The sequence below is a fragment of the Carassius auratus genome, chromosome 22 (genome assembly GCF_003368295.1).
Source record: "Carassius auratus strain Wakin chromosome 22, ASM336829v1, whole genome shotgun sequence".
In the NCBI taxonomy this organism is placed as follows: Eukaryota; Metazoa; Chordata; class Actinopteri; order Cypriniformes; family Cyprinidae; genus Carassius; species Carassius auratus.
Window position 1 is genome coordinate 21,708,765 of NC_039264.1, and position 17,272 is coordinate 21,726,036.

Sequence of the window (17,272 nt, forward strand, 5' to 3'; positions counted from 1 at the left end):
TGTTTTTCCAAACATATTTTGCAGATTTGGACAGTTTATATGATATACATATATATTACATTAGTTTTTATGAATAATTATGTAATTATGAAAAATATTTCATACTTCTCGTGTCTTTTATTGTTGACATTGAAGGTCATGCACTCAATCAAACTTTATGAGGTTTTGGTGCAAATTCATCTCTTTTGACGAATACAAAAATTCAATGAAATGTATAATTTAACAAAGATGCCCTAAAGGTTAATATTAGTTAATGCTTTAACTAATCTTAACTAACAATGAGCATTCTATTTGTTCTATTTGTTTTTGAAGTTTTTCAAACAATACAATATTTAGAAGTATTTGTTTTAATTGTTAGTTCATGTTAACAAATAAACTGATATTAAGAAAGGGTAAGTATTAAAATAAAAACATGTTTTTGTTTTGGTTATTGCTGCATTTGGTTTGTTAATCTGATGTACAATGTGTCGACTTTATGCATATAGACTGTTTTTGGATCCAGTTTAAACTATATAATTGTTAATTAGGTGTCAGTGCTGACCAATCAAAGAACACCACACCACCCACTGCTCACATCCCTACATTACCTACCACTAAAGGTAACCACGACAACACGCATCACCACAGCACACACACACTCCAGCATTATACAGTATCTCTCTCACACTCAGTCTGTCTCACTCATGACCTCTGACCTCCATCCTCCCATCATGTACACTGTGAACTCTCCTTCAGAATCACATCTTCAGTGCTGCGCTCATGAGCAGTGTTATACTTTTATAATGTTGCTAATCTTTATTTATTAGAAGGTGTTTCCTATAAGAATCCATTAATAACTGTTCTTCAGGTTGATTTCTTCACATGATAAACCGTTATGGGTCACGCATATGTGGAGCGAAATAATATTGACCAACAGCCAAGGCATTATTTTAGATGGCTGTTGCAAATAATACAAATACTGAATGGCATTTCATGTTGAGTTTAAAGTCTGTAAACATAAGTTATTTCAAATGAATATGTGACCTCTATCCTGTGACACAGTCTACATTAGAACCAGTAAAGAAGCGCTTGGGTTACTTGTAGGTGAATAGATGTAGCTCGTCTTTCAATAATCAGTCATATTCATTCGTTTCTGGAAACATTTGCATTATAGAAAAGTGTTTTTTATATAATCTATAACAAAGGTAATTTTTATTGAATTATCGGTAAATTCACAAATAGATCTAGACAAAAAAAAAAACAGCATCACGTCACTGATTGTGATGTGGCTTGAGAGTATTTACTGAAATAGCTTTATAGTACAGAAATATTTAGCAGTATCTAGTAGTCACAAGACTATTTAGGCTATTTAGAATAGCACTCATCTCTAACAGGTAATGAAGTGCCCAGGTTACTTGTAAATGAGTTCGTTTGAGTTTTTGTTATTATTATTATTATTATTATTATTATTATTATTATTATTATTATTATTATTATTATTGGAATATTCTTTGGTTATAAAATTTAAAAAGTAGTAATTTAACTTTTAATAGAGTAATATTTTATTATGCGTACAGTATGTGTACTTTTACTCAATGACTTGATTTGTGTACTTCGTCCACCAAGTGACTCGCTTTCGACGTCACGTCGGTAACTGATGAATTAGGATCTCGCCAGAGAGACAAATCTGCTTTGAGTGTCTAAACTAGTCGAGCCAATGCACATGCGATTGTTGCATCCAGCTGCCACTGATCACAGAGTAAGTATAAGAGGCACCAGGTGCATCACATCATTCATCTTTTCATAGCCAATTGGTAGTTCATCACTACTGCTGTCTATGAAGAGTGTTGTAGAGAGCCAACAAGTGTGGGCATTACAGCACAGCAGTGGCAATCACCTCTGTATGCTTCAGCACAAAATAAATATTTTTTCTGAAAGAAGAAAGGCTTATAAAGGTGATCGTGTCTTTATAAAGATGTCTTATCACCTGTGCATTTCTGGATGGTCCCGATCACTGTCACGCATGTCTGGGCATCAAGCACGCTAAGTCAAGCATGTTACATCAAACATGGCAGGGTACCTCTAACGTTGCCCCCTTCTGACTGCACTACTCCTTCCCCTGGAGGAGGGCCGGGTAGAGAATCTTTTTGTTTTGTTTTTGTTCAAAACTTAAGCAAAAAATTGTTTCCTCAGTCTCTGGGTCTCAATAGTAGGATAGTTGTGAAATGTGCACTACAGGTTCACTTGCCTCCTCCTCTCTAGCCAGGAGATCGCAGTCTCAATGGCAAGGACGCGATAGAACTGGTGCCCCCTACCGATATGAGATCAGGGATTTACTTAATTGTACCCAAGAAAAGCAGTGTGTTATGACCGATCCTAGATCTACGAGGTTTGAACCGTGCATTTCACAAGCTGCTGTTCAAGATGTTGACACAAAGATGCATTTTCAAGTGCATCCGTCCCCAAGATTGGTATGCAGCGATCGACCTGAAGGACGCGGTGGTGGTGGTGAGCCTGGGTGCAAGGGCCCTTTCATCGCCGCTTGCAGCTTTAACTAGGGGCCAAGCACCAAAGGTGCTTAGGCAACTATTGAATACATTAAGATTCTTATTATTATTCTTTCTTTTTCTTCCACCACAAAGTCTATAGCAGCCCATAAAACTGATTAAGGGAAAATTGTGAAATTTGGCACATTGATAGAGGACAGTGAGAAACGTCACCATAGCAAATGAGTCTCCACCACTTATCCAAAATGTGCATTTCTATACATTCAAAAATGCATGTGAGGCTATATCTCCACAACTCCATATTATATTTAGACCAAACTTGGTGTGTGTTTTAACATGTATAAACCTAGACTACCTGCAGTGTTTTGGCTCAGTGCCACCTAGTGGTCAGAAGCTGCAAAACTGGAATCTATAGATGGGGTGCATCATGCTGAGTCGAACCATACCAAATGTTTGTATTTCAGTCATTTTGGCCATCGACCATTTTTTTATTTTGTCAAAAAATGCAATATTTTAAGAATGTTTAGATTTTGTTATTATGAAAATCGGTATGCATCTTCGGCACCATGCCCTGATGGCACTCAAAAACTTTGGGTGCAGCACCTCCTTGAGGTAAAAAGTTATATAGCAATTGATAAAAATTGCTAATAACTTTTGCATACATTATAATATTGTAATGAGACTAATGTTGACAGATTCCTTGCATCATGCTGATAACATTGATACCAATTATTAGCTGCCATAATTAGCTGAACTTAGGGCTGTGCAAAAAACCGAATGCAATTCCATGCGCATCTTGTCAGTAAAGGCACTCCGTAGTATATATCCAGCACATGCGTTCAGATAAGGATTGCAAAGTTTTCAAAACAAAACCTGCCCAATTGCTTCTCAAAACTAGCCCAATCGCGTTTTGTTCCGGGTGATAAAATACACGTTTTTTGACATGGGTCCCTTGGTAAAATTCGCATTTTAGGAGTTAAACATCACGTTATTGGGATTGGGGTTGCTTCGACCCCCGGACATGAAAAACAACCGCAGACTTGTCAACACTTTTGGATACCCAAAATTTAGTACTTGTGATTAGATAATACACATTTTAAAATATTCAGTTACTTTTTTATTGATTAGATGATTACAGATTATTCACACAGGTCTTTGTTTCAGGAAAGGTTTTGTCTTTCAAACACAGTAAAATGCACAAAATCATGTGATTAATTATTATTTTTATTATTATTTATTTATTTATTTTTTGTCAGCCAAATGTCTTTCATCCGATATATATACTTGATGACCACCTGACATTTTAACACATTTGCATGTTCATGTTTCTTTGACACTGGTTAAATGTCACATAACATTCTCGTAAACAAATATAATATTTTATGCTTTTTAGTAAGTGTTTTATGGTTGTTGTTGTTCTAAAATGATTTATTGTAATTTTATTATTATTATTATTATTATTATTATTATTATTATTATTATTATTATTTAACTGATTATTCACTTTTCATTTGCAGTTTCTTTACAGACACCAGTTTGGGAAACATAGCTGTAATTTAAAGTTTAATGCACTTCATGATTTTAGTAACAACGAATGGAATATATTTTAATTGTCTTTGATTTTTTTTGTCAATATAGTACAACATTATACTATATAAATCAATGGGATACTTAAGTTAGGTCAAAAGTAATCTAAAAGATAATAAAATAGTTTGATTATATCAAATAAAATATGTAATGTAATGGATACTAACAAAATTTTGTTTCAGTTTATCATTTTTATAATTTGGAATCAGTAAGATGAGTTCAATTTGTAATAAATCTACCCACCACTGTCTACACATTCTTCTGCAATAGTAGTTTTCAACTATTGAATCCCTTATCTGTTCGGAGAGAAGTCCCAATAATAAAAATAATTTAATCACATAATCATGTAGGAGACAGGAGAAACCTATTGACACAAAAGCTATTCAGTCTATTATTCAGAGTTATTATTCAGCTATTGCATAATGTAATTATATATATATATATATATATATATATATATATATATATATATATATATATATATATATATATATATATATATATATATATATATATATATATATATATATATATATATATATATATATATATATATAAAATCAGTGAAAACTTCAACTTCTTCATTCTGTCAATCCATCTTTACAGTCCCTCAGTCAGACTCCACCACTTCATCAAACACATCTGCAGACATCATCAAAGGTAAAGCTGACATCAAACTCACACTCCTGCATTATTACTCTCACACACTCTCACCTCCATCTTCCCATCATGCCCTGCTGCGAGCACACCATCTCTGAGATTTTATTTTATTTTATTATTTTTCATTTTCATTTTTTTTTTAAGCATGAGAGACCCAAACAAACATTTTTACATTTTAGACAGCGTATGGCACACAGAGAGGTGTAATAACTAACATGTGAGTTATAGTGAGAGAGCTTTATATATTTCAATTAGATAGAGTCCCTCACACCTGTGTGCCGATCTACAATTTTTAGATGACCGTTCATTTTCTTATAGTCACACAAGCTGTTTTTATGTTTAGCTGCTATAATTCAGTCTTGCATCCACTGTATGGTACTGTGATAAACTCAGAAAATTGTTCCTAGGACTGTTTTTGACTGCAAAGACTGCAAAAACACATAGCAAGTTTGTAGAAATGTAGTGTGTGTGTGTGTGTGTGTGTGTGTGTGTGTGTGTGTGTGTGTGTGTGTGTGTGTGTGTGTGTGTGTGTGTGTGTGTGTGTGTGTGTGTGTGTGTGTGTGTATTAAAAAACGAAAAGTAATTCACTTGTATCACACAGTTTATCAAGTTATACCTCCCGTAAATGTGACCAATCACGGAAAGTAGGGACACAAGTCGGTTCTGGGGCATTTTGAGTTATTCACATATTCTGAAAGAGTAGTCTCCAAGCTTTCCAACGATGTGTAACACATGGAAATCTGATAATATTTGGATAAGTTGTGGCCATTTGAAGGTAGTTACTCAAAAAAGCTCAAAAAGCAGAAAATAGCCTCTAAAGATTGCAGTTCTCACCTGTTCTCACTGCTGCGAGTGACAATGGGGCTCATTTACATCTCATTTAAATAAGCCATACCCCCTGTAAAGCTGCTTGGTTGCATAGCAAAGACAGACAGGGAAAAAACGGGAAAAATCGGACCGTATACTATTAATGATAAAGGAGAATATGCATTGTAAATATCAGTAATTTAACTTTTTTGACTTTTATAAAAATGATTTACAGGCTGAAATATGTGAGTTTTATCTTTTTATAAAAAAAAATCTTTAATCTTTAAAATGTGGCCATCATTTTTAATGTTATTATTTAAATTTGTATGTAAACAAAAAGTATGTATTGATGCTAATTTTATTTGTTATTTGCTGGTTTTCTACATAAAACTTGGTGAATTTATTTCATTGTGTAGCATTAGGACTTTTTTAACAGGATTCTGTGATAACCGATGAGCTAGCTAATAACAATAGGTAGATATGGGAAGGTCTAAACATGGACTAAACATGAGATAATGTGTACGTGTTCTTAGAATGAATACAAAACGACAAACTTTGATGTTTATGGAAACTCACCCCATAAGAAACAGAAAAGTATTCTTGCAGATCTCAATGCCTCCAATGAAATAAGTCGTTCGGGCACACTTTCTCTTTGTCGGGGTCTTCTTTGTGGATGTAACCATCTCCGAAGTTTACACTGTGCGTCTGTTTGCCTCTAAATGTTACGGATTTTCCTCATTTCTCTGTCTTTATCCCCATCAAATGTTACTATCGATATAGCCTCTGATATATTACGGTCCAACTCGTCTGAAGCCAGTCCAATACATTCTTCCTCATCATCATATTAGCTCAGTTGTAGATTAGGGATATTATACAGTCTTATTTTTATAGTCGCTCAGATCGTCTTCAGAATCAGTGAGCGCTTGTTCATAAGCATCCGGCTTGTCTTCAAGTACTTCAAAGCATTTTCGGTGTAACTTCTTTCTCATTTTGCTCGAAAGTTGTGCTGTTGACTTGTGTCACTGGTTTCCGTGACGGGTCACAAATGTTAATGTTGATGTCAAAGATTGTGCAGCTTCAATTTAGTGCAAATGTGTAATTGTGTAATTCACCATGGCTAAAGCTAATACTAGTACAATATTTAATATATTTGTGAATTATATAAAGTGATTCTCAATATCATGAACTTGCATTTCCTTTAGAATCAGGCCCCTCACCCTCACACACTCCTACACAAACCTCACAATCAACAGATGAAGGTAATGATTTTCCTCTTGAAATGTGTCATTTCTACATTAATTGAGCTTTGCAGTATGTCTGTAGTCTGGTCAGACAGTTTTAACTATTAACTTTTATCAACTAGACACTCAACCAGGTTCAAGTAAAGACTCCATCACCTCACCTCCAAACACGACCACCACATCTCTCACCTCCACACAACCCTCCTCAACCTTACACACATCCACCAGCATCACGGGTAACTCCACACAGTTTGAGCTCTCTGATAGAATTATTAATGTTTATTGAGACAAAATTGAACTTTAATTTCCTTTAGAAGCAGCCCCCTCACCCTCACACACTCCTACACAAACCTCACTATTACCAGCTCAAGGTCACGATTCGGCTCTTGAAAAGTGTTATTTACTTCTTTGAACTCCTCCTAGACCGTTAGTCCGATTTTCATCAAATTTGACTCAGATCATCTTCAGAAGCCACTGGCAAAAAGTTGTGGATTTTGTGTCCATATACAAAACGGTTTTTGTTTAGCGCATTACCGGATTTGCTGGAAAGATGCCAAAATACATCTGAGGCTGTATCTCAGCAAAGCTTTGATATATTTACACCAAACTTTGTATGTGCCATTGTCACCTCACAGAGAGCTTGCCACATCAATTTAGTAACATCGCCACCTATTGGTCAACAGTAATTAACTAATTAACTATTAATATTTAAATTTGACTTTAAACTCACACTCCTGCATTATTACTCTCACACACAATCTCTCACACTCTGACCTCCAGCTTCCCATAATGCCCTGCTACGAGCACATGTTACTGAGCACATTCAATGATTGATTTATGTGTGTGTGTGTGTGTTTTCATATTAAAAATGTTTAGACAAGTTTCAATAATACAAATAAACATATTTTGGAGGTTAACAGTTTTATAGAGTGTATTTAAATATTAAGAAATATCTCTCAAATATCTAATAGTTTTAATTCGTAGTTGTATATTTTGGTGCCAATTCTTCTGTAATCATACATTGCTAATGGTAATACTCATAAAATGTTGAAATATTTAGTATTAATTACTAATTATTTGTAACTTGATCAGCTAAAATATTGTTTCATGGTGTCCGTCCATCCATGAATGTGCCATGATGTGGCATTAATAATATGAAAGGAAACTTTATCCTGTGTTAAAATGATATGTCAATACCTGTAATAATAATAATGTTAATACCTGTTGCAGACTTGTTTACATTTTTAGAATTTTTTTTCTTCAATTTCTACATTTAAAGACACGAAAATGAAATCAAACTGGAACCTTTGTACTTATACAAATACAAATAGACATTCCTGGTGATATTTTATTACACCATTTGTCAGAATAAGTCTATCATCAAAATGTTATAACCTTTCATTATTATTATTATTATTATTATTATTATTATTATTATTATTATTATTATTATTCCTTTTTTTTTGTAACTATTATACGCACCACAAAACACTTCCACCACACAGTCAGGTGATGAAGCTTGTAGGAGAGTATTTAATAGTCTTCCAACAATCATTTATTCTGTCCTGAACTAAATCTTTTGCAGTCTCGTTTAAAAATACATGGCAAGTTTGTAGAAATGTAGTGTGTGTGTGTGTGTGTGTGTGTGTGTGTGTGTGTGTATTAAAAAATTAAAAGTTTTTCACTTGTATCACACAGTTTATCAAGTTATACCTCCCATAAATGTTAATGTTGATGTCAAAGATTGTGCAGCTTCAATTTAGTGCAAATGTGTAATTGTGCAATTCACCATGGCTAAAGCTAATACTAGAACAATATTTAATATATTTGTGAATTACATAAAGTGATTCTCAATATCATGAACTTGCATTTCCTTTAGAATCAGGCCCCTCACCCTCACACACTCCTACACAAACCTCACAATCAACAGATAACGGTAATAATTTTCCTCTTGAAATGTGTCATTTCTACATTAATTGAGCTTTGCAGTATGTCTGTAGTCTGGTCAGACAGTTTTAACTGTTAACTTTTATCAACTAGACACTCAACCAGGATCAAGTAAAGACTCCATCACCTCACCTCCAAACACGACCACCACATCTCTCACCTCCACACAACCCACCTCAACCTTACACACATCCACCAGCATCACGGGTAACTCCACACAGTTTGAGCTCTCTGATAGAATTATTAATGTTTATTGAGACAAAATTGAACTTTAATTTTCCTTTCTGACCTCCAGCTTCCCATAATGCCCTGCTACGAGCACATGTTACTGAGCACATTCAATGATTGATTTATGTGTGTGTGTGTGTGTGTGTGTTTTCATATTAAAAATGTTCAGACAAGTTTCTATGATAAAAATAAACATATTTTGGAGGTTAACAGTTTTATAGAGTATATTTAAATATTAAAAAAATATCTCTCAAATAGCAAATAGTTTTAATTCGTATTTGTTTATTTTGGTTCCAATTCTTCTGTAATCATGCATTGCTAATGGTAATACTCATAAAATGTTGAAATATTTAGTGTATTTGTGAATTGCACAATTTTTTTTCTTCAATTTCTACATTTAAAGACACAAAAATGAAATCAAACTGGACCCTTTGTACTTATACAAATACAAATAGACATTCCTGGTGATATTTTATTACACCATTTGTCAGAATAAGTCTATCATCAAAATGTTATAACCTTTTATTATTATTATTATTATTATTATTATTACTTTTTTTGTAACTATTATACGCACCACAAAACACTTCCACCACACAGTCAGGTGATGAAGCTTGTAGGAGAGTATTTAATAGTCTTCCAACAATCATTTATTCTGTCCTGAACTAAATCTTTTGCAGTCTCGTTTAAAAACACATTGCAAGTTTGTAGAAATGTAGTGTGTGTGTGTGTGTGTGTGTGTGTGTGTGTGTGTGTGTGTGTGTGTGTGTGTGTGTGTGTGTGTGTATTAAAAAATGAAAAGTTTTTCACTTGTATCACACAGTTTATCAAGTTACACCTCCCGTAAATGTTAATGTTGATGTCAAAGATTGTGCAGCTTCAATTTAGTGCAAATGTGTAATTGTGCAATTCACCATGGCTAAAGCTAATGCTAGAACAATATTTAATAAATTTGTGAATTACATAAAGTTATACTCAATATCATGAACTTGCATTTCCTTTAGAATCAGGCCCCTCACCCTCACACACTCCTACACAAACCTCACAATCAACAGATAACGGTAATGATTTTCCTCTTGAAATGTGTCATTTCTACATTAATTGAGCTTTGCAGTATGTCTGTAGTCTGGTCAGACAGTTTTAACTATTAACTTTTATCAACTAGACACTCAACCAGGTTCAAGTAAAGACTCCATCACCTCACCTCCAAACACGACCACCACATCTCTCACCTCCACACAACCCTCCTCAACCTTACACACATCCACCAGCATCACGGGTAACTCCACACAGTTTGAGCTCTCTGATAGAATTATTAATGTTTATTGAGACAAAATTGAACTTTAATTTCCTTTAGAAGCAGCCCCCTCACCCTCACACACTCCTACACAAACCTCACTATTACCAGCTCAAGGTCACGATTCGGCTCTTGAAAAGTGTTATTTACTTCTTTGAACTCCTCCTAGACCGTTAGTCCGATTTTCATCAAATTTGACTCAGATCATCTTCAGAAGCCACTGGCAAAAAGTTGTGGATTTTGTGTCCATATACAAAACGGTTTTTGTTTAGCGCATTACCGGATTTGCTGGAAAGATGCCAAAATACATCTGAGGCTGTATCTCAGCAAAGCTTTGATATATTTACACCAAACTTTGTATGTGCCATTGTCACCTCACAGAGAGCTTGCCACATCAATTTAGTAACATCGCCACCTATTGGTCAACAGTAATTAACTAATTAACTATTAATATTTAAATTTGACTTTAAACTCACACTCCTGCATTATTACTCTCACACACAATCTCTCACACTCTGACCTCCAGCTTCCCATAATGCCCTGCTACGAGCACATGTTACTGAGCACATTCAATGATTGATTTATGTGTGTGTGTGTGTGTTTTCATATGAAAAATGTTCAGACAAGTTTCTATAATAAAAATAAACATATTTTGGAGGTTAACAGTTTTATAGAGTATATTTAAATATTAAAAAAATATCTCTCAAATAGCAAATAGTTTTAATTCGTATTTGTTTATTTTGGTTCCAATTCTTCTGTAATCATGCATTGCTAATGGTAATACTCATAAAACGTTGAAATATTTAGTGTATTTGTGAATTGCACAATTTTTTTTCTTCAATTTCTACATTTAAAGACACAAAAATGAAATCAAACTGGACCCTTTGTACTTATACAAATACAAATAGACATTCCTGGTGATATTTTATTACACCATTTGTCAGAATAAGTCTATCATCAAAATGTTATAACCTTTTATTATTATTATTATTATTATTATTACTTTTTTTGTAACTATTATACGCACCACAAAACACTTCCACCACACAGTCAGGTGATGAAGCTTGTAGGAGAGTATTTAATAGTCTTCCAACAATCATTTATTCTGTCCTGAACTAAATCTTTTACAGTCTCGTTTAAAAACACATTGCAAGTTTGTAGAAATGTAGTGTGTGTGTGTGTGTGTGTGTGTGTGTGTGTGTGTATTAAAAAATGAAAAGTTTTTCACTTGTATCACACAGTTTATCAAGTTATACCTCCCGTAAATGTTAATGTTGATGTCAAAGATTGTGCAGCTTCAATTTAGTGCAAATGTGTAATTGTGTAATTCACCATGGCTAAAGCTAATACTAGAACAATATTTAATATATTTGTGAATTACATAAAGTGATACTCAATATCATGAACTTGCATTTCCTTTAGAATCAGGCCCCTCACCCTCACACACTCCTACACAAACCTCACAATCAACAGATAACGGTAATAATTTTCCTCTTGAAATGTGTCATTTCTACATTAATTGAGCTTTGCAGTATGTCTGTAGTCTGGTCAGACAGTTTTAACTATTAACTTTTATCAACTAGCAACTCAACCAGGTTCAAGTAAAGACTCCATCACCTCACCTCCAAACACGACCACCACATCTCTCACCTCCACACAACCCTCCTCAACCTTACACACATCCACCAGCATCACGGGTAACTCCACACAGTTTGAGCTCTCTGATAGAATTATTAATGTTTATTGAGACAAAATTGAACTTTAATTTCCTTTAGAAGCAGCCCCCTCACCCTCACACACTCCTACACAAACCTCACTATTACCAGCTCAAGGTCACGATTCGGCTCTTGAAAAGTGTTATTTACTTCTTTGAACTCCTCCTAGACCGTTAGTCCGATTTTCATCAAATTTGACTCAGATCATCTTCAGAAGCCACTGGCAAAAAGTTGTGGATTTTGTGTCCATATACAAAACGGTTTTTGTTTAGCGCATTACCGGATTTGCTGGAAAGATGCCAAAATACATCTGAGGCTGTATCTCAGCAAAGCTTTGATATATTTACACCAAACTTTGTATGTGCCATTGTCACCTCACAGAGAGCTTGCCACATCAATTTAGTAACATCGCCACCTATTGGTCAACAGTAATTAACTAATTAACTATTAATATTTAAATTTGACTTTAAACTCACACTTCTGCATTATTACTCTCACACACAATCTCTCACACTCTGACCTCCAGCTTCCCATAATGCCCTGCTACGAGCACATGTTACTGAGCACATTCAATGATTGATTTATGTGTGTGTGTGTGTGTTTTCATATTAAAAATGTTTAGACAAGTTTCAATAATACAAATAAACATATTTTGGAGGTTAACAGTTTTATAGAGTATATTTAAATATTAAGAAATATCTCTCAAATATCTAATAGTTTTAATTCGTAGTTGTATATTTTGGTGCCAATTCTTCTGTAATCATACATTGCTAATGGTAATACTCATAAAATGTTGAAATATTTAGTATTAATTACTAATTATTTGTAACTTGATCAGCTAAAATATTGTTTCATGGTGTCCGTCCATCCATGAATGTGCCATGATGTGGCATTAATAATATGAAAGGAAACTTTATCCTGTGTTAAAATGATATGTCAATACCTGTAATAATAATAATGTTAATACCTGTTGCAGACTTTTTTCTTCAATTTCTACATTTAAAGACACGAAAATGAAATCAAACTGGACCCTTTGTACTTATACAAATACAAATAGACATTCCTGGTGATATTTTATTACACCATTTGTCAGAATAAGTCTATCATCAAAATGTTATAACCTTTTATTATTATTATTATTATTATTATTATTATTACTTTTTTTGTAACTATTATACGCACCACAAAACACTTCCACCACACAGTCAGGTGATGAAGCTTGTAGGAGAGTATTTAATAGTCTTCCAACAATCATTTATTCTGTCCTGAACTAAATCTTTTGCAGTCTCGTTTAAAAACACATTGCAAGTTTGTAGAAATGTAGTGTGTGTGTGTGTGTGTGTGTGTGTGTGTGTGTGTGTGTGTGTGTGTGTGTGTGTGTGTGTGTGTGTGTGTGTGTGTGTGTGTGTGTATTAAAAAACTAAAAGTAATTCACTTGTATCACACAGTTTATCAAGTTACACCTCCCGTAAATGTTAATGTTGATGTCAAAGATTGTGCAGCTTCAATTTAGTGCAAATGTGTAATTGTGCAATTCACCATGGCTAAAGCTAATACTAGAACAATATTTAATAAATTTGTGAATTACATAAAGTTATACTCAATATCATGAACTTGCATTTCCTTTAGAATCAGGCCCCTCACCCTCACACACTCCTACACAAACCTCACAATCAACAGATAACGGTAATAATTTTCCTCTTGAAATGTGTCATTTCTACATTAATTGAGCTTTGCAGTATGTCTGTAGTCTGGTCAGACAGTTTTAACTATTAACTTTTATCAACTAGACACTCAACCAGGTTCAAGTAAAGACTCCATCACCTCACCTCCAAACACGACCACCACATCTCTCACCTCCACACAACCCTCCTCAACCTTACACACATCCACCAGCATCACGGGTAACTCCACACAGTTTGAGCTCTCTGATAGAATTATTAATGTTTATTGAGACAAAATTGAACTTTAATTTCCTTTAGAAGCAGCCCCCTCACCCTCACACACTCCTACACAAACCTCACTATTACCAGCTCAAGGTCACGATTCGGCTCTTGAAAAGTGTTATTTACTTCTTTGAACTCCTCCTAGACCGTTAGTCCGATTTTCATCAAATTTGACTCAGATCATCTTCAGAAGCCACTGGCAAAAAGTTGTGGATTTTGTGTCCATATACAAAACGGTTTTTGTTTAGCGCATTACCGGATTTGCTGGAAAGATGCCAAAATACATCTGAGGCTGTATCTCAGCAAAGCTTTGATATATTTACACCAAACTTTGTATGTGCCATTGTCACCTCACAGAGAGCTTGCCACATCAATTTAGTAACATCGCCACCTATTGGTCAACAGTAATTAACTAATTAACTATTAATATTTAAATTTGACTTTAAACTCACACTCCTGCATTATTACTCTCACACACAATCTCTCACACTCTGACCTCCAGCTTCCCATAATGCCCTGCTACGAGCACATGTTACTGAGCACATTCAATGATTGATTTATGTGTGTGTGTGTGTGTTTTCATATTAAAAATGTTCAGACAAGTTTCTATGATAAAAATAAACATATTTTGGAGGTTAACAGTTTTATAGAGTATATTTAAATATTAAAAAAATATCTCTCAAATAGCAAATAGTTTTAATTCGTATTTGTTTATTTTGGTTCCAATTCTTCTGTAATCATGCATTGCTAATGGTAATACTCATAAAATGTTGAAATATTTAGTGTATTTGTGAATTGCACAATTTTTTTTCTTCAATTTCTACATTTAAAGACACAAAAATGAAATCAAACTGGACCCTTTGTACTTATACAAATACAAATAGACATTCCTGGTGATATTTTATTACACCATTTGTCAGAATAAGTCTATCATCAAAATGTTATAACCTTTTATTATTATTATTATTATTATTATTACTTTTTTTGTAACTATTATACGCACCACAAAACACTTCCACCACACAGTCAGGTGATGAAGCTTGTAGGAGAGTATTTAATAGTCTTCCAACAATCATTTATTCTGTCCTGAACTAAATCTTTTACAGTCTCGTTTAAAAATACATTGCAAGTTTGTAGAAATGTAGTGTGTGTGTGTGTGTGTGTGTGTGTGTGTGTGTGTGTGTGTGTGTGTGTGTGTGTGTGTGTGTGTGTGTGTGTGTATTAAAAAATGAAAAGTTTTTCACTTGTATCACACAGTTTATCAAGTTACACCTCCCGTAAATGTTAATGTTGATGTCAAAGATTGTGCAGCTTCAATTTAGTGCAAATGTGTAATTGTGCAATTCACCATGGCTAAAGCTAATGCTAGAACAATATTTAATAAATTTGTGAATTACATAAAGTGATGCTCAATATCATGAACTTGCATTTCCTTTAGAATCAGGCCCCTCACCCTCACACACTCCTACACAAACCTCACAATCAACAGATAACGGTAATAATTTTCCTCTTGAAATGTGTCATTTCTACATTAATTGAGCTTTGCAGTATGTCTGTAGTCTGGTCAGACAGTTTTAACTGTTAACTTTTATCAACTAGACACTCAACCAGGTTCAAGTAAAGACTCCATCACCTCACCTCCAAACACGACCACCACATCTCTCACCTCCACACAACCCTCCTCAACCTTACACACATCCACCAGCATCACGGGTAACTCCACACAGTTTGAGCTCTCTGATAGAATTATTAATGTTTATTGAGACAAAATTGAACTTTAATTTCCTTTAGAAGCAGCCCCCTCACCCTCACACACTCCTACACAAACCTCACTATTACCAGCTCAAGGTCACGATTCGGCTCTTGAAAAGTGTTATTTACTTCTTTGAACTCCTCCTAGACCGTTAGTCCGATTTTCATCAAATTTGACTCAGATCATCTTCAGAAGCCACTGGCAAAAAGTTGTGGATTTTGTGTCCATATACAAAACGGTTTTTGTTTAGCGCATTACCGGATTTGCTGGAAAGATGCCAAAATACATCTGAGGCTGTATCTCAGCAAAGCTTTGATATATTTACACCAAACTTTGTATGTGCCATTGTCACCTCACAGAGAGCTTGCCACATCAATTTAGTAACATCGCCACCTATTGGTCAACAGTAATTAACTCATTAACTATTAATATTTAAATTTGACTTTAAACTCACACTCCTGCATTATTACTCTCACACACAATCTCTCACACTCTGACCTCCAGCTTCCCATAATGCCCTGCTACGAGCACATGTTACTGAGCACATTCAATGATTGATTTATGTGTGTGTGTGTGTGTTTTCATATTAAAAATGTTCAGACAAGTTTCTATAATAAAAATAAACATATTTTGGAGGTTAACAGTTTTATAGAGTATATTTAAATATTAAAAAAATATCTCTCAAATAGCAAATAGTTTTAATTCGTATTTGTTTATTTTGGTTCCAATTCTTCTGTAATCATGCATTGCTAATGGTAATACTCATAAAACGTTGAAATATTTAGTGTATTTGTGAATTGCACAATTTTTTTTCTTCAATTTCTACATTTAAAGACACAAAAATGAAATCAAACTGGAACCTTTGTACTTATACAAATACAAATAGACATTCCTGGTGATATTTTATTACACCATTTGTCAGAATAAGTCTATCATCAAAATGTTATAACCTTTTATTATTATTATTATTATTATTATTACTTTTTTTGTAACTATTATACGCACCACAAAACACTTCCACCACACAGTCAGGTGATGAAGCTTGTAGGAGAGTATTTAATAGTCTTCCAACAATCATTTATTCTGTCCTGAACTAAATCTTTTACAGTCTCGTTTAAAAACACATTGCAAGTTTGTAGAAATGTAGTGTGTGTGTGTGTGTGTGTGTGTGTGTGTATTAAAAAACTAAAAGTAATTCACTTGTATCACACAGTTTATCAAGTTACACCTCCCGTAAATGTTAATGTTGATGTCAAAGATTGTGCAGCTTCAATTTAGTGCAAATGTGTAATTGTGCAATTCACCATGGCTAAAGCTAATACTAGAACAATATTTAATAAATTTTTGAATTACATAAAGTTATACTCAATATCATGAACTTGCATTTCCTTTAGAATCAGCCCCCTCACCCTCACACACTCCTACACAAACCTCACAATCAACAGATAACGGTAATAATTTTCCTCTTGAAATGTGTTATTTCTACGTTAATTGAGCTTTGCAGTATGTCTGTAGTCTGGTCAGACAGTTTTAACTATTAACTTTTATCAACTAGACACTCAACCAGGTTCAAGTAAAGACTCCATCACCTCACCTCCAAACACG

The 17,272-nt window shown here is 34.1% G+C and overlaps 1 protein-coding gene across 5 annotated transcripts in view; it reads left to right on the plus strand.

Annotated features, from left to right (window-relative positions):
• LOC113039994 (receptor-type tyrosine-protein phosphatase C-like) overlaps positions 1-17,272 on the plus strand; it is a 121,016-nt gene that overhangs the window by 64,028 nt on the left and 39,716 nt on the right. For all 5 annotated transcript variants that reach the window (XM_026198176.1, XM_026198177.1, XM_026198178.1 and 2 more), the window contains 2 exons: positions 528-599; positions 4,680-4,733. In XM_026198176.1, the coding sequence (XP_026053961.1) occupies positions 528-599; positions 4,680-4,733 (126 nt within the window). The remainder of the gene's footprint in view (positions 1-527; positions 600-4,679; positions 4,734-17,272) is intronic.